This window comes from Erythrolamprus reginae, chromosome 12 (genome assembly GCF_031021105.1).
Source record: "Erythrolamprus reginae isolate rEryReg1 chromosome 12, rEryReg1.hap1, whole genome shotgun sequence".
NCBI lineage: Eukaryota > Metazoa > Chordata > Lepidosauria > Squamata > Dipsadidae > Erythrolamprus > Erythrolamprus reginae.
This window is the reverse complement of record NC_091961.1, coordinates 9,066,357-9,085,318: the sequence shown is the minus strand read 5'-3', so window position 1 is coordinate 9,085,318 and position 18,962 is coordinate 9,066,357. Positions and strand designations below refer to the sequence as shown.

Genomic DNA, 18,962 nt, shown 5'->3' with positions numbered 1-18,962 from the left:
GCAGGTTGACCGGCGCTCTCGGGGCTGAAGGACGTCGCCGGCGATGCGGACTCTTTCCCGCCGCTCTCTCCCTCCGGCAGCGGCTGCAGAGGAGATGCTGCTGTTTCCCCGCCCGGGAAGAAGCTGAGAGATCCGCCGCTTGCAAAAAGAACTCAAAAACCCAACCTCCGAAGACCGACTGCAAAAGCAAAGCAGATCCCGCGATCTTCTTCAAGGCTCGCTTTTGTTTCGCTTTTTGTTTTTAAAGGACCGGAGGAGAAACCCCACAAACCCCTCCAACTCGTCCCGAAAGGCGGAGGCGGTTCGCCCGGGTGAGGAATTCGGTGGCGCTCGTTGGCTTTGCTTGGTTTGGAAGTTCTTCCTCATCCGGGTTTTGGAAGAAACTTTTGAATATTTGAATATATTTTTGTTTCGTTTCGATGTTTGGAATCCAAGATACGTTAGGAAGAGGGCCGATCCTGAAAGATCACAAAGTGCTGGGGTCGGAGATGGATTCGGTCCGCTCCTGGGTCCGGAACGTTGGCGTGGTGGATGCTAACGTCGCCGCTCAAAGGTAAAGTAGAGCCAAATCTTTGACTTCCCAGCTGCTTGGCCCACCCTCCCCCCTTCCTGCTCGGGCTTGTTGCGGGGCGGTTGCCGTCACCCTCTTCGCTCCCCGCGCCCCTTTAGGGTGATCGATTCCGGGTCGATCCCTTCCTCGGTTTATTTATTTCAGTGGGGCTGGGGAGATCTCTCCTCCACCCCCCTTAGGGAAGAAGGATTGTCTCCGTAGCGCAAACCCAGTTGCTAGGAATTGGAGGGGGGGGGGTTATGTTGGCCTTGTTAACTTCGAAGGAGGTCTTCTTGGTGTAGTTGGGGTTTACTCTTGAGTAGGCAGTGAATGGCCGTGGCCAGAGGAAATTAAGAGAAAGTTCAGGATGCTGAACTCTGAGAAGTCGGACAGGCCTTTAGTGGTCTAGGAGCTGATGCCTGGGCTCAGGTTTACTTTGGAGGAAACGGTCCCGGAGTGACGCGGCCCCGCTGCTTCTCTTTAGAAAGTGGTACCATCAAACCGTCAGCGATCCTCATTTTCTAGCGCAAACGTCTCCCAGATAGGGGTGATCTCACTTTAGAACTTGCAAAGCCGCCCGAAGTTACCAACTTCCAAAGTTCCAATTGGTATATTTTCACATCCGCCTTGAAAACCTTAGCACGGAACATCTGGAAAACATCTGGGAAAACATGCAAGGAAACCGAGACCCGAGTTGCCCTCTTTTATTTCAGGATCTGAAACTCGAGGGATAGAGGTTGCGCGCTCGTCTGACCAGCGCGCGCTCGTTCTACACCCGATCCAAAACTGGGCAGATGCCTCTTGAAGGCCAAGAAAGGAGGCTTTTTGATGGGCTTAGTGCTGAACCGCAAATTACATTTAGGCCTGATTCACACGACCCCTTCAACCCGTCTTGGATTGATTTGGTCAGCGGGTTGAGTGAACTCAACACCTGAGGCGTGACAAGGGTGGTGGGATGGCTAGAATACTTGGCGAACCCCAGTCAATGGTGGATTGTTCAATAATACTGTGTTATCGAAATCATGGCTTACAGCCACGTGAGAAGGGCATTTATGGTTGGATCTGGAGTTAAAATCAAACTCCGTTGCAAAGACCCTGCTAAACGAGTGAACGGGGCCCTTTCGACCAAAGGCTAGGTTAGGGAAACCCAATTAAAACGAAGCTCAGAACACGCGACTTTCAAACTGGCGGCCTTCACGGAACACCCGGAGTCAAAAGCAAACAGCACTGGGGAGACTTTCCTCGCGTTGTGTGAATTGGACCACTGAGGCAGAAGTGCCGTTTGAAAAAGCCAGGAAACGTCGCTTTGTTTGCCCGGGCCTGCTCATTCAACCAGGCTGGCTTCTCAGCCTTGAGATGGGGAGCGACGCTTTCTGAATTCAGGACTCGGGAGCACCTTTCGCAGCCAGCCTGCGAGCTTCCCCCGGCGAGGTGGGGGGGGGGGGGGAGAGCGCCCGTGCGATCCAACGGATTAAAACCAGGCGCCCTTTTGCTCTCTGAGGAGCGATCTCCTTGGACAGGATCTCAAAGCGTCCCTAACTTGGAGAAGTTTGAATTAAACCTCAAAAGTTTGCAGTCATCCGGATTTGGCGAGGCGGGGCCGCCAATGGACCCATTGCCCCCTCAAACTCCCGAAACAGAGCTCCCGAATTGCCGCTGCTGGGAACCCAAGCGCCACCCAGAACCAAAACCAGAACCGCCGACGGAAACCGACCTCTCGGGTCGTTCCTGCGCCCCACCGGCGCGCTTAACTTGGACCGCCGCCGTGAAAAAAGATAAATAAACCAAGTCTTACCCTCGGAGTAAAATCCTTTGGACTCCGAGGAGAGGAGATGGAGGTGGGTTGGAGGGGGAGGTTCGGGCAGGATGTCGCAGGGGGGACTTGGGAAAGTGTCCTGCCCTCGCCCGCCCCCGCAGAGCCTTTGCAAATTCTGTCCCGACCTCCTCGGGGGTCACTGGAGAGCCCGGGAGGTTGGAAAGCCGTTCGTGCGTCAAAACGCGGCGGGAATTGCGCGCTGAGAAAAGGGCCGGTCAACTCCCCCCTTTCCCGAGGCGCAAAGAAGAACTGGTGCAAAAAAAGTTTCGCTTGGTTGCCAGGGAAAGGATATCTCGGGTTTGTGTTGGTTTATTCTTCAAGGGCCGGAGGTCCTCAAACTTGGCAACTTTAAGACTTGTGGACTTCAACTCTCAGAATTCTCCAGCCAGCTGGAGAGAGTTGAAGCCCACAAGTCGTAAAGTTGCCAAGTTTGAGGACCTCTGGAGTAGACACAACTCCTTCCTCTCTTGAGGTGTAAAGTTCTCCCTTCGGAGAAGAAAAAGGGCAGGGTGGACTATTCTTCTCGAACAGGTCTTCCCACCTTCCCGCCTGGGGCCAATGATACAACCATACAGCAGCAGCAGCAACTCTCAAGTCTCCGGAGGAAAATAAAAGATCCCAGATCTCTCGTGGAATCTCTCGGTGGGGGAGCGTTCACGCGTTAACACGCAATTCTTAAACAAGCGGGATTTTTGTAGTGCTCGGGCTCCGCGCGTCTCCGAATATGGCGTTGTACGCTTGCTTAGTACGTTTCTCCTCCAGAAATCAAATAAATAATAAGTAATAAACGCATATGTCTCGGTTCTCTCTGTAGCTGCCAAGGAAGGCGATTTTAGACCACGGAAATTTGACATTCCCCCCTCCCTTACAAATGTTACGCATTTAAAAGGGATGCAGGGATAATTTTAATCCGAATTTTTCCCAAATTAATCCCTGGCCCTAAACACATTAGCTTGGAAAGTTGATCTTCTGATCCTTTGGGGTGGGGGGTGGAGTGGGGGAAAGGGTCACTATTCCGATCCTAAAACCACTTTTGCGGGCCCACGTTTTGGGAGGTGAAATTCACAGCAAAATCTAGCAAGAGTTTTTCCCCTGCTGAATTTCCGATATGAATACAATGCGCTTCGGGTAAGGCTGCAATGCTTCTGTCAGTTTAAATCCAGAGGCAGATATTGAGAAACAGATCCCGTTTAATCGCACCACGGTTATTCCCAAACGGTGAGATGGATCTAAGCCGTGTCAGTTCAAACCTGGTTACTGGACTGAAGTTGAACACAAAACTTCTGCTTTGATTGTTGCATGAATCCTTTAAAAAACCCACCTCTTCAGCTTGACAAATACGCATCAAATGATTTTAACTACTTTTAAATGTGGCGGGATTTACTTCTACAGCAAGTGACCTGACCTCCAAAAATCTCTTGGCTAAAGTCAGTTAAAATTTCATTGGGGCATTTTTGAGCACATTCGTTAGGATCCACGCAAAGAAAGACAAGAACTGGGAAAGGGGCAAGGCAAGGCTGCGCTCTTGCGCGAAAGCAATGTTTGACACCAGCTTTCCAAAATCCTGGGAATTCTCGAATAAGGAGCCCGGCATCGCAGTCGGTTAAAGCGCCAGTGACTTTAATCCAAGTTCCCAAAGAAGCTGGACTTGGAATAAACTCCCAGGTGATTTCCGGGCCAGCTCGAAACCGGGTCCAACTCGGGTTTCTGACTCCCTCGTGGGGAAGATGCGCTGATTTCCAAGCGACCTCCTTCGGATCCGGTGGAACTTCCGCAGAGCCAAGTGCGTGGATCGCCTTACTCGCCCAATCTAAATATTTTGAATAAATCCACTTTGGAACCCCAGAGCTTTCCAAGAACCGTGTTTCTTTGCGGGGTGGGGAGGAGGTAGCCAGCGAGCTCGCGGCTCCAGGAATGATTTTTTTTAAACAAATCGATTATGTTTAGGTGAACAATCGATAAACTTTCCGATCCAGTGCAGCCCCTCGTTTCTCTCCTCCCCCCAATCAATGCACCCTAGCCGTTGATGACCATATGGAGAAGAGACCCCCCCCTCCTACACTACCGCTATTGATCACCCGCCATTGATCCGAATTAGACTCCCGGAATAAGCGCAATGCCTTTGTCCGCCCGGTCCTTCTCACTTGCTGATGTCCAACCCCCCTCCCCGGGCGTAAAAAGTTGGGTCAGTTTGAGAAATACTACCTTGGCGTTGTGTCCCCCCCCCAACTCTCTCGCTCAAGGTTCACTCAAGTGCCCTTTAATTAATAAAACTAATCCAGTTTTCTTGCTTGGGTGGAATCCTAAACTAACGAACTTCCTTTACAATAGTTGAGCTAAAACGCACCCCGCTTCTTTGCGGTTCAGTTAGATCATGCGAATGCAGGCAGCGTGAGGGTTAACGTTAGCTTCTTCCGAAAGCGGCTTCCACTGATAGCCGGCGGGTTTATTTCCGTTGTAAGCCCAGCAGCGCAAAAATATTGCGGCTTTTCTACGAAAACAACAACAAAAAAGGCCATCTGAGTTTTCGGGACAATCTCTGATGTCCTAGAAAGGAAAGCGAGGGAATCTTCCCCGAATTCCACTTTTCCAGTCTTACTATTTTAGCAATGACTTGTCCGTTTGGATTAACGGTTGAGAGACGGGGAGGATTGAAAAACAGATTTATTTTTTTTATGGTGGTGCAGGAGAGGAAACGAAGCCTCGTGAAATCTTGAAGGGACAAGGCAAATTGTATCTTCCAGATGTTTTTAAACCCGATTATTGTTTAATAATCGATGGCTGCCGATTATTAATCGGAGAAGGAAGCTATTCCGTTTGGTGGGATCAATAAAGCGGTAATCAGGGTCTACTCGCAAGTAAGCCCCGATTGTTCTGCCTAGGGCTCGTTTGGATGCCGGGGTATAGAACCGAAAAGTTCGCAATTTGGGTTTCGTAACGGCGGGAGGGGAAAAAAACTACCGGCGATAAAATTATTTTTGAGAAAACGGGAAATCCAGCAGGCGAAATTGTTCTACCTCCCTCTACCTGCGTCTTTTCTTCATCTTTTTCGCTGGCTCTCTTATAAGCATCTCGTTGAGTACCTCCCATCTTCCCACGGCCGGACGAAGTGGGTGATGGAGATGGAAAAGTTGGTTTAATAATGTTAACATTCGCGGGATAAATTGAACGGCCAGTTAGCCGTCTGGATGTTCATCTAATGCGTGGATAGTTTATGGTTTTGCCTTTTCAACCTCAAAACCCAGGTCAAAGAATAAGGCCGCGGTTTATTTAGACCCCGGGGCAACTTAGAAAGTTAGCCACCGTCAAAAAATAACCGCGGTGCCGCAGACGGAGTTTCGGTTTGTGGGAACGAGATGGTGAGAAGGGCGTTAAAACAGGACGGTGCCTCGAAGGAGGAAGAGGCGCAGAATCCGCACTGCTATCTCTCACTCGGCAGCCCGGTTCACACGACGGTACTCAATCCTAAAACGGTTCGAGGGATTGTTTTAGGGCGAGGGAGTGTAGGATCGTTACTTCGGTTTCTAAAACGCGGTTCACGGTCGAGCTTATCCCACAACCAAGCCGTCTGAGAATTGATGGACAAAATGCGTGTTTAAGGCTTGGCGGGTCGTGTGAACCCTAACCCAAAATGGATTCTCCACTCTGGAAACTTTCCCCATCCGAGCCCCCAAAACATAAAACGTTTCGATTTTTAGAGAACCGCGCAAAGCCCGATAAGATCAGGATCCGGTTTTGCGCGCTGGACGAACTCAGTCATGGTTTAGTTAAAACTCAAAGCGGCTGCAGCTCCAATCCTCACTGAATAAGGCGTCTATGGACTGCGCTCGCGCCAAGCCAAGGTGTGAGTTATCCAAGCGCCTTGGATAACGGTTCCCTAACCCAGCACAGGTAGTTCACACGATTCCCTAACCCAGCACAGGTAGTTTCTTCAGCCAGAGCTGGGTAAATTCCCGCACCGGCTAATCTGAAACAGGCTAATCCAAAAGCGGGTGAGTGGGAAATTTTCCTGCCTCGGGGTATTTAGCGCAGGTAAGTGTACTCGAACCGCCAGAGTAAACCTGTTTTGCGTAGACCCAAGTAGCTGCTGCACCTTGTCCGGGCGTGGCTTTTTTGGGCGGCGCCGTGCCTTTCCCGCGTTGTGCCTTAACCCGGGCTTGCCCTCTCTCCTTCCTTCCCCAGCGGCGTGGCTTTGTCTCGGGCCCACTTCGAAAAACAGCCTCCCTCCAACTTGAGAAAATCCAACTTCTTCCACTTCGTCTTGGCTCTCTACGACCGCCAGGGCCAGCCCGTGGAAATCGAGCGGACGGCCTTCGTGGACTTCGTGGAAAACGACAAAGTAAGGGGTCTCATTTCCCGCCCGGCCTTCCTGTGCCTTTTGCTGGCCTCAATCCGACCCGCCGGACTTTTGCCTTTCAAACTGCAATGTATGTATGTACGTGGGCTGCTAAGGTGGAACGGTGACGTGTACTTCTGAGCGCTAGCAGAGTCCAGCGCAATTCTGCCCCTGCAATTGGGCAGGTAGTAAAATCCCGCGCGGACACGCAGGGGCGCCCGTGGAAGATTAGAGCAGTGTTTTTCAACCAGTGTGCCGTGGCACACTAGTGTGCCGCGAGACATGGTCAGGTGTGCCGCGAAGCTCAGAGAGAGAAAGAAAACAAGAGAGGGAAAGAAAGAGAGAGAGAGAAAGAGAGAAAGAAAGAGCAAGAGAGAGAGAAAGCAAGCAAGAGAGAGAGAAAACAAGAGAGAAAGAAAGAGAGAGAAAGAAAGCAAGAGAGAGAGAAAGAGAACAATAGAGAAAGAAAGAAAGAGAGAGAGCAAGAGAGAAAGAAAGAAAGAAAGAGAGAGAGAAAGAGGGAGGGAAGGTGGGAGAGAGAAAGACATAGAGGGAGGTAGGGAGGGAGAGAGAAAGAGAGCAAAAAAGAGGAAAGAAGGGAGAAAGAAAGAGGGATGGAGAGAGAAAAAAAGAGGGAGGGAGAGAAAGAGGGAGGGAGAGAGAAATAGAGCGAAAGGGAAGAAGAGAGAGAGAGAATTTTTGTGTCCAAACTTTTTTTAGCCCCCCCGCCCACTTAATGTGCCCCATGGTTTTGTAAATGTAAAAAATGTGCCGCGGCTCAAAAAAGGTTAAAAATCACTGGATTAGAGGACGTAGTACGAGTAGTACAATATACTACAAGCAGCGCGGGACACTTCGCTTTCCTCCCCCCCCCTCCGAACCGAAACTGACTGCCACGGGCGCCGCTCCGTGTCCGCGCACGATTTCGCTACCTGCCCAGGTGCAGTAGTAGAATTGCGCTGAACTTTGCTAGCACTCAGAAGTTCAAGTCACCCTTCCACCTTAGCAGCCCACCTCTGCAATGTATATACGTGTCACATTTTTGCTGATAATGAAAAGGGAAATCAGTATACAGTAGATCTATTTTGCTCTCATATATTTACCGGGATTTGAACCTGGGCTGTCTGCCTGTAAGGCAATAGGTATGTATGTATGTATGTATGTATGTATGTATGTATGTATGTGTCTCATACACTGCTCAAAAAAATAAAGGAACACTTAAACAACACAATATAACTCCAAGTAAATCAAACTTCTGTGAAATCAAATTGTCCACTTAGGAAGCAACACTGATTGACAATCACTTTCACCTGCTGTTGTGCACAGTCAACTTTGTACAGAGCAAAGCATTCAATGAGAATATTTCATTCATTCAGATCTAGGATGTGTTCTTTGAGTGTTCCCTTTATTTTTTTGAGCAGTGTATTTCCCAAAATTACAGTGGTATCCAGGCAGCTTCTTACTTTTTTAAAAAAATTGATCGCAGAGAAGCTGGGCTCAACAACAACAACAACAACAATAATAATAATAACAACAACAACAACAGCAATAACAGCAACAACAACAATAATAGTACTCATTTTCCTTCTCCCTGGGTTTCCTTGCAAACTAATGATTCCATCCGGTTGGGTCAATTTCAGTCTGGAGTTGAAAAGCTACCCCTGCCTCTGTTCGTTCGCCAGGCTAGGACGGATCTGGACCTACCCGAATTGATGGGAAAGTGGTGGAGTTTAATTTCTTAACTAAAAGGAAAACCCCACCACCCCTGTTGTGCTACAGGTTAAGAACACACCTGGAGTGCTGGTCAATTTCATGGGCAGTTCCAGGTGGGCCTTGTTAATTTCATGCATAAGCCCAGGCTATTGTCCCTCCCTAACATGGCAAGTCCTTACAAAGCAGGGACCTGTCTTGCCTGAAAGAATAGGAGGGGAATTTAGGACTGTAGCCCAGACTTCCCTTCTTTTTGTGATTGGAAGAAGGAAGGGTTGAAGCAAATTTCCATTTGGAGCCTTGTAGCTTTCCCCTTTATGCGCTTTGCAGTTCAAGTAGCTGTTAGTTTTTAAACTTAACATTTATTTACCTGTATTACCTGATCTGGAGTCCTGACAGAACCAAGTTCAAAACTAGCTCTATTTTCAGTTGGGTTTTTTGTCTTTATCTCACACTCTTGGGTATTTTGCTTGAAACAGACACTGCTTTGCTCAGAAAGATTGTGTCCAGTTGTGAAAAGTTTCAGAAGGAAAAAAGAACCAGCCCAACAGGCTATCCCTTCCTTTCCTGGTTATTTTAGCAGGACGCAAACCCACAAAACATCTCCCCTTGCATGGTATGGGCGTGAAGCTGGCATAGGTTGTGGATAAAGTAGTGGTACTCCAGCTCCTACGATTATTGGATGAAATGGATTATCTAGACCTGTTTCAAAACCAGGCTTCAGGCTCAGAAACTGCTCTGGTCACACTGATGGATGATCTCTGGTGAGCCTGGGATAGAGGTCATTCTTGACCTCTCAGCTGCTTTCAATATCATTGACCGTGGTCTCTTTCTGCTGAGACTAGGGGAGTTGGGAGTGTGAGGAACTATTTTACAGTCAGTGTTGGTGGGATTCCTGTGAATCTTAAATCGGGACAATGGTATCTAGGGTTGTTTAGGACAAGGAGCCCAATCCAGCCAAGTTTTCAATAAACTCTCTCAATTTGCATGAGTTAGTGTTAAAAAGGAATTTCCTTAAACCCAGAAAGCTTCTATTGAACTTAGAGGCTGTGTCTTGTAACTCATCTCCAAGCCGTGTGCGTGGTCTATCTAGTTTATAATTCAGCGTGCAGAGGGAGCTGAGAAGATTGGATTAATTGAATAAACCACAGTTCAGTTTTGGATGGGTAAGCATTGACAAACACAGTTATTGGGACTTCTGAACAAGCAAAGGGAAAGATGGTGATGCTGCCGTTAATTCTGTGGCTGCAAGGACTCGTGAACTGAGCTTATTTCTGCAAACATACTAGCTGGGTTCACACATCCCAGTAACTAGAAAGTACAGGGGTCCTCAACCGTGGCAAGTGTAAGACTTGTGGACTTTAACTCCCAGAATTCTCCAGCCAGCTATGCTGGAGTTGAAGTCTACAAGTCTTAAAGTTGCCAAGTTTGAGGACCTCTGATAAAGCTGAGAGCATCTTCACCAAAGACAAATTCCTTGTGTGTCCAATCAAATGTGGCCGTTAAAGAATTCTATTATATTCTATTCTATTCTGTTCTGTTCTGTTCTACTCTACTCTACTCTAAAGTAGTTTGTTCAGATCTGGTTCATTGTTTTGCCAAGCTAGCCACTGTGAATTATAAGACTTGGTTTCTAGTAGTGGCAACTTACTACATTAGACTAACACCATTAAGGACTTAGTATGATATGTGAGCCCAGATTCTTCCTGAAACATTTTCCCTTTCTTTTACTTCTCAGGAGCAAGGCAACGAAAAAACAAATAATGGGACACACTATAAATTGCAGCTTCTCTACAGCAATGGTAAGTCCTTCCCCAGCTCACTCTCAACAAAGGGCCATGGAGGAGTAAGGTAATTATCCACCTGCCAACTCCTGGTGATGTCATGGACACACCTGTATCTCTACATGCTCAGGTTGCATAGTCTTCTTGGCAACAAAGTGGAAATTCTTTCCTGTTGCCACCTTTGAAAATTTTGCCACCTTTGGAAATTTCCTTTTTAAAAAACGTCTCTATTTACTTTACATCTTTAATTTTTCTGCTTGTCTCCCACCCAAACATTTAACCAGTTCCAACTTTGCTCACGGTATCTTTTATGATCAGAGAAAAGGGTGCTTACCATGTTTTTCAAAGTACATACCAGGATATAAGATGCAACAGCACAGAAGATATACACTGTTTGCTGTGTATTGCTGTGCAAGTGTTCCTGGCCCATAGAAATAGCAACGAATTGGAGAAATGTACATTATGGCAGTATATTAATGCCAGAAAGTTTTCTTAAATTTAAGAAAATTATTACATATCTCCCAAATATTTAAATAGATCTACTCCAAACATGACTAAGTCAGAGTTTAACTCAGCTGTCTTGCCTTAATACTAAAACAGGACAGTTACATTTCAGATCATACTTTTAAAGATTTTTAAAACTGATGTAGCTTTCTGGAAGTAAACATTATTCTCTATTATTTACAAGAAGATACAATAGCACTGGGCCTCTTCAGATCAAGCATTTATTTTAAAAAGCTTCTTAATTTTGTTAAGTTGTACAATAAGATAGCATTCTTTAAAAATAAGTCTAATTATTTGAACATTCTATAGACATTTATAGTTATTACTTACCTTGTTGCATCCAGATTCAGCAACTGATTAGCACAAGTAAATAAAATTTTGCCTCTGCTTCTTGCCTCCTTGCAGCTAAAGCTGCACTTTGGTTTCACTTTCATTTTAGCAGGTGGCTTGCCTTGCAGCCTCCATCAGCTGAGAGTCGGGAAGCTGATAATGAGTTGCTTGGCTTAACAGGCTCTGTTTTGTTTGCTGCAAGGAGGTAAATTGCAGGGATGCAGAGGCCAAAGGGTGGGGATGGCTGAGGCTACATTCAGTGTAAAAGACGCTCCCAAGTTTTCAGCCTCTTTTTATTTATTTATTAAATTTATATGCCACTCACTCCCAAAGGACTCTGGGCAGCTTACAACAATAAAAAGATAATATAAAAACAATAAACCTCCCATTAAATACATTTTTACTTGGGAGTAAAAAAGTGTGCCTTATACTCCAAAAGTTACGGTAGTTGAAAATTCCATCACCTGTAACCAATATGGGCATTATCCTGGCTGGGGATGATGGGAGCGGTATTACAGTAGTCCTCAAGTTGTCTTCCAATACATCTTGGAAAGCATTAGATTGGGTAAGAGTTTAATGACTGATTTTGCTGCATTTAGACAAGGCAATATGAAATACTAGTGGATTTTTTTAAAACGGTGGAGTTGGTCTCCTAGTCTCCATCAGGTGGTGACAAATGTGAATATATGTGTTAACATGCAACTTGGTATGAATGTCAATACCTGTACAATGCATATATAGTTTTGATATCCCCCCCAGAGGGTTATGCTATAGTTTTGAACCACTTTAAGAATGTGGGTTTAGGAAAACTACAAAAAGAAAGGAACATTTACCCAGGTATTGGAGTTGGGTGTCTGGCATTATGCCTACCTCAAAAGACTTGCAAAAGTCAATACATGAATAAAATCATCCAAAGAGACCCCCCCCCTGCATTTCAAGTCCATTTAAGTTTAAATGCTACTGGCGTCGGCAACACATTGTACTGTACAAATCCATGCTGAAGTTTCCTTTTTGTAATAAGGGATTTTTGCATTACTTTTTTTTTTTGAGAGAGAGTATAAAAATTACTATCCTTTAAAGAACAAGAAAATATGAACTATGCTTTCATTTTTTCTAATAAAGATATTCCACTTTTAGAAATTTTGCAGCCTGTGAGGCTGACCTTCAGGTTACCCTTCACAGCAATTTATTGGAAGCTGTTGTCCTTCCTGACCACACCTGTTATATTCGGAGAAAGGAAAGCAGCTGCTTCTCATAAAGGTTCCAGTCTTGGTCCATCATTTCTCCTGAGCCATGGCCACAAATTTGGATGACCCTTTTTCCTGGATGCTCCTCTGTATTTTATATTCTTTGGGTATGTTTGAGGAGCATCACCTGGTCTCGCAAACATTATTATTATTATTATTATTATTATTAGTAGTAGTAGTAGTAGTAATAATTAGATTTAAATGCCGCCCCTCTCCGTAGACTCGTAAGCTTCAATTGCTTTCTGAAATTGATTGATGTTTGGCAGGACATTTGTTTGTTTGTTTGTTTGTTTGTTTGTTTATTTATTTATTTATTTGTTTGTTTATTTATTTGTTTATTTATTTATTTATTTATTTATTTATTTATTTATTTATTTATTTATTTATTTATTTATTTATTTATTTATTTATTTATTTATTTATTTATTTATTATTTGACTTCTATGCCGCCCAATCCCGAAGGACTCAGGGCAGCTTACAATAACAATATAAATACAAATAAATACATGAACAGTAAAAAGAAGTCAAATATAATACCTGGAACTATAAAACCCACAATAAAAAGAACCTATTAATTAAAGCAATCATGATCGCTTGCATACATATATTTATACAATTTGGCCATGTCAGTTGTTAATTCATGGCCCCCCAGACCTTCCTGGCCTTACGGAAGGCCAGTAGGGTGGGAGCAGTAGGGATATTGGGGGTGGGGGGAAGGGTAGTTGGTTCCATAGACATGTTTGTTTGTTTGTTTGTTTGTTTGTTTGACTTCTATGTGGACCAATCCCATGGGACTCAGGGCGGGTTACAACAAAATAAAAATAGAATAGAATAGAATAGATTTTTTTATTGACCAAGTGTGATTGGACACACAAGGAATTTGTCTTGGTGCATATGCTCTCAGTGTACATAAAAGAAAAAGATACATTTGTCAAGAATCATGTGGTGCAACACTTAAGCAAGGAAGAAACAATCAATATTAGTGAAAAATATTAGTGGAAAAAGTCAAACGTTAAATGCTAAATAGATTTTTTTTTTTTAAAAAGCCATTATAAAACCCACTGAGCAATCTAATCAAAACAAACATGCGTACCAACCAATCATAATTCGGCTGTGACAGATGTTAGCCAGGTCTTCACAGCCTTTTGGAAAGCCAGTAGGATGGGAGAAGTATGGACATTGGGCGGGGGAGTTGGTTCCATAGAGCTGGGGCAGCCACAGAGAAGGCCCTCCTCCACGATCCTGCCAACCTGCACTGCTTGGTTGATGGGACCTGGAGGAGGCCAACCCTGTGTAATCGTATTGGTCTCTGGGAGGTATGTGACAGGAGACAGTTCCATAAAAGTGTTTGGAAACTTCAGATCGTGCAGAATGCAGCTGCGAGAGCAGTCATGGCCTTCCCAAGGTATGCCCATGTTACACCATTACTCCTCAGTCTGCATTGGTTGCCGATCAATTTCCGGTCACAATTCAAAGTGTTGGTTATGACCTTTAAAGCCCTTCATGGCATCGGACCAGAATATCTCAGGGACCGCCTTCTGCCGCACGAATCCCAGCGACCGATTAGGTCCCACAGAGTGGGTCTTCTCCTGGTCCCGTCGACTAAACAATGTCGATTGGCGGGCCCCAGGGGAAGAGCCTTCTCTGTGGCAGCCCCGACTCTCTGGAACCAGCTCCCCCCAGAGATTAGAACTGACCCTACTCTCCCTGCCTTTCGTAAGCTCCTTAAAACCCACTTTTGTCGTCAGGCATGGGGGAACTGAGACATCTCCCCCGGGCATATACAATTTATGCATGGTATGTTTGTATGTATGTTTGCTTAGTAATGGGTTTTTAAAAATATTTTAAATTATAATTATTAGATTTGTCATGAACTGTTTTATTGTGTTGTGAGCCGCCCCGAGTCTGCGGAGAGGGGAGGCATACAAATCTAATAAATAGATAGATAGATAGATAGATAGATAGATAGATAGATAGATAGATAGATAGATAGATAGATAGATAGATAGATAGTCTGGTCCTAAGACAGATTGTACTCGCCTCCCAATGACTACTCAACAGATCAAGTGCATATTTACTCTACATTTACTCCACATTTACTCTATACTCTCTTTGTACGTGGATAACTTAGTTTACACATCAAATCTAGCTACCTATATGTCTTGTTTAAGTACGGTTTATTAAATACATTTCAGTTTTAACAAAACACTGATCCCTAAACTGTGGCTTACAAAACACAATAATTGGATTTATAGAATACACTACGTGACAAAAGAAACAAACTACAGTTTGGGTTAGTAAGCAGAGAAAGAATGGATAGTGAATCTATTAGTCATGGTTCAGTTTGATAATTTCAGATGTGGGACTAGGTGATTTTTGTACCGGGAATGGCAAAAGATTAGATCCAGATGTAATATTTGGTCTGGAGCCAGTGAAATCAATGAGGCTTAAGTTGGTGGTGAATAACCTAAGCTCCATTGACTGTAATGGGTCTATTTGAAGCAGCACCTAGCCAACTTGGGCTGATCTTAGAAATTAAATGCACTGTCTCTGGTTAATATTGAGATGAGAGACCTCTTGGGAATTCTGAAGCTGTTTTCTAGACTAGGAATGGACAAATAAAGAACTTTTGGGGGGAAAAGCAGTGACCATATTGGTAATTACTGAGAATGCTTCACGAAGGCAGTCCAACTTGATTTAAGGGCAATTTTATTTTTAACTATTCCAAATATGACTTAGTTTGGACCCAATGACATGTTATTAACTTATTAAAACATGGTAAGGCAATCTGCCTACATTTTGAAGTTTGCCTGATTTATTTTGCTGAATGACACATTTGCCCCCAAAAGTCCTACTTAGAGGTCACCATGGAAAAATGGGAAAAAATTGGAGTGGAAGGATATGTGGGCTGATAAAAAAAATATTAGTAAAGAATGAGTTATTGAATATTTAGCAACTATTCTTAGTCTTGATTATATTTCCTAGAAGTTAATAATTATCATTTACTGAATGTGGATGGTCCATAGATGTGATGAATCTATGGACTTGTCTGTGTATATGCTTTAGCATCATGTGCTATGGTGTCTCCTTCTCTAAACTGCTTACCTGTGAAAAAAGGCAGCCTAGAGTGGGGAACAAATCCTTGACGGAGTCCCATGTTTATCCCTCTCTGCTTTTTTTCTTTCTGTTCCCTGTAGGTGTCAGGACCGAACAAGATCTATTTGTCAGACTCATTGATTCAGTCACAAAACAGGTGAGAATTCTGCCCTCATCCTTTAACCTCTGTGTTTCTTCCTTTTAATAATAATACATGTTTATTTATAATGCCCTTTTAACAAAAGGCATAACTTCATGTGAGCAATAGCACTCTTTAACAGAGCCAGCCTATTGCCCCACAATCCGGGTCCTCATTTTATCCACCTTGGAAGGATGGAGGGCTGAGTCAACCTTGAACCGATGACGAGATTCGAACCGCTGACCTGCAGATCCAGCAGTCAGCTTTAGTGGTCTGCAGTACTGCACTCTACCCACTTATTCGGTGAAATAGTCACCATACCATATCAGGGATAGCTGGTATCGTCGATGAAGGCTGCTTCAAAAGAAAGCTTGGATCCTTCACTTGCAATATGGAAACTGATTCAATTCAATTCAATTCAATTTATTAGATTTGTATGCCACCCCTCTCTGAAGACTCGGGGCGGCTCACAACAATAATAAAAACAGTATAATAATGGAACAAATCTAATAATAAAATTATATTAAACCCCCCCAACAATTTTAAAACCATACAACACATACATACCAAACATAAAATATAAGAAAGCCTGGGGGAGATGTCTTAATTCCCCCATGCCTGGTAATATAGGTGGGTCTTGAGTAACTTACGAAAGACAAGGAGGGTGGGGGCCATTCTAATCTCCAGGGGGAGTTGATTCCAGAGGGCCGGGGCCGCCACAGAGAAGGCTCTTCCCCTGGGGACCGCCAAATGACATTGTTTGGTCAATGGGACCGGAGAAGGCCAACTCTGTGGGATGCTTTAAGTCTGGTGCTATTTTTAAAATTACATCGGAATTGCATCTCCCAGGATCCCAGTGGTCTCCCCTAGGCTTCCTGATAAATCATAAAACACAAACTTAGTCCCCAAAACTACTTTTTATTTCAACGGCTGTGAATTCTGTTCATTCACAGCTGTAACAAGTCTCAAACAATGTTAATTAGTCCAACAGACATCTGCCACAGTCTTTCAGAAGAAGGCTGATAAACACCAACCTTTATATCTAGATTAGATAAATAGATAAATAGAGGCGAGGTGTTGCAGCAGGTAGAGTGCAGTACTGCAGGCCACTAAAGCTGACTGCAGATCTGTAGGTCAGCGGTTCAAATCTCATCACTGGTTCAAGGTTGACTCAGCCTTCCATCCTTCTGAGGTGGGTAAAATGAGGACCCGGATTGTGGGGGCAATAGGCTGGCTCTGTTAAAAAGTGCTATTGCTAACATGTTGTAAGCCACCCTGAGTCTAAGGAGAAGGGCGGCATAAAAAATCAAATAAATAAATAAAATATCTCTTGACATGCTACCAAAGACCTAATTGGCAAGGAGCTTTGCAGGGCCAAAAAGAACAACGAGTCAGAATGGAGCTGCTGAGTTACACCAGAACTGAACCAAGTTGCTTCCTGCAAGTAGCACATCCATTTGCCCCTCCTTTATGTCCTATGGGAGGGGCCAATCATCTCCCAAGCTTTACTCCCGAGTAGCCCTTTTCTTCCTCAACTGTTCTTGCTTTCTGAAAGCTCTGCACATGCAACAAATAGGAAACGGCTCCCTTAGTTTCTCTGCCTCGCTCCTGTCTGCCTCTCGAGGCTCTGGATTTTATTTTATTTTTATTTTTATTTATTTATTTTGTCCAATACACAATACATATAGAAGAGAATAGACATGAAGTAATATATATAAAGATAATATGTAAAAATAGAGGAGAAGATATATGAAAGGAAGAAAATATATATGACATATGAGATGAAGGAAAGACAATTGGACAGGGGACGAAAGGCACACCAGTGCACTTATGCACAGAACTCCCAGATATTTGTTTGTTTTGTTTGTTTGTTTGTTTGTTTGTTTGTTTGTTTGTTTATTTATTTATTTATTTATTTATTTATTTGTTTGTTTGTTTATTTATTTATTTATTTATTTATTTATTTATATGCCGCCCCTCTCCGCAGACTCGGGGGCGGCTAACAACAGTAAAAAGACAACGTAAACAAATCTAATATTAAAAAAAAATCTAAAAACCCCAATTTAAGAAATCAGTCATACATACAGTCATACCACACATAAATTTTATAAGCCTAGGGGAAGGGAATATTTCAATTCCCCCATGCCTGCCGACAGAGGTGGGTTTTTAAGAGCTTACGAAAGGCAAGGAGGGTGGGGGCAACTCTGATATCTGGGGGGAGTTGGTTCCATAGGGTCGGGGCCGCCACAAAGAAGGCTCTTCCCCTGGGTCCCACCAAACGACATTGTTTAGATAACCCAGGCTGGATCCCTAACTCTGGTACCAAGCCTTCTGCAGACTCATGGCCCATGTTCCTCTCCAACCTCCTTGCTGTCTGACTCTGCTGGCAGCTCCAGAGGCCACTGTTGGACCACAGCACCCACTCTGTAAATGGAGAGGACACAGTTAGAGAAGGTTACCCTTGAAGGTTTGCAATTGTGGGATTGCAAACCTTCAAGAAGGTAGGATTGTTTTACATTGGGTTTTATGTCTACTGTAGTGTTTTATGTCTACCTTTCTTAACGTTTTAGTTGCATTGCACAGTTTTTATCTTTGTTTATATTTTATCCTGTAATCTGCCCTGAGTCCATGAGAAGAATGGTGGCCCATAAATCTAATACATAACTAAATAATAAATAAAGAAATCCCTTGTCTTGTTTTATCAATTTTCAGATTGATAAATCATGGCAGAAAAAAAAATATTGTCTTCCTTGTTTTCAACCGACTCACCCACATTCTCCACTTCTTTATAGCCTATCGCCTATGAAGGACAAAACAAGAACCCAGAAATGTGCAGAGTTCTGCTCACCCATGAAGTTATGTGCAGGTAAGACAATGTTGTCTATGGAGATTCTCAGTCATCCAGGTCATGGTTGTCCCAAGGTGTTCTGTCGAGCTCTCTGGTAGAATCCTCCCAAAAATTCACAGGTACAAATTTCAGACACACACACGTTTGAAAATTCAAAACAATGTTCTTTATAATGAAAATTCACTTAAACCAAGCCCTCTTTTGGTATAGCCAAGAGCACTCGTCTCCAAACAAACTGGTAATTGGTACAAGTCCCTTATCAGTTCTGTGATACTTAGATTGCAGCTGTGAGGCAATTCACAGTCCTTCTTCTTTCACAAAGTGAAACACACTTTGCTCTGGTTTAGTTTCAAAGCGGGGGAAAATCAGTAAACAAAGGTCAAAGTCAGCAAGGCAGGCACGAAACACAACAATCAGATAATCCTCCACAATGGCCAAACCCACAGGCTGCTATTTATAGCAGCCTCACTAATGACCACAGCCCCACCCAACCACAGATGGCCTCATTTTCTTTGATAATAATCTCTCAGTTGTTGTTGCCTATGCATCGCTCTCCGCATGCGTGGCTGTATCATTAACTCTTGTTCTGAATCCAAGGAGGA

The 18,962-nt window shown here is 44.1% G+C and overlaps 1 protein-coding gene across 2 annotated transcripts in view; it reads left to right on the top strand.

Moving 5' to 3' along the window:
* The first annotated feature begins 419 nt into the window (after window positions 1–419).
* Window positions 420–18,962, top strand: part of EBF2 (EBF transcription factor 2) — a 347,547-nt gene continuing 329,004 nt past the window's right edge. For both annotated transcript variants that reach the window (XM_070765697.1, XM_070765698.1), the window contains exons 1-5: window positions 420–553; window positions 6,549–6,705; window positions 10,151–10,214; window positions 15,475–15,530; window positions 18,305–18,378. In XM_070765697.1, coding sequence (XP_070621798.1) covers window positions 420–553; window positions 6,549–6,705; window positions 10,151–10,214; window positions 15,475–15,530; window positions 18,305–18,378 — 485 coding nt within the window. The remainder of the gene's footprint in view (window positions 554–6,548; window positions 6,706–10,150; window positions 10,215–15,474; window positions 15,531–18,304; window positions 18,379–18,962) is intronic.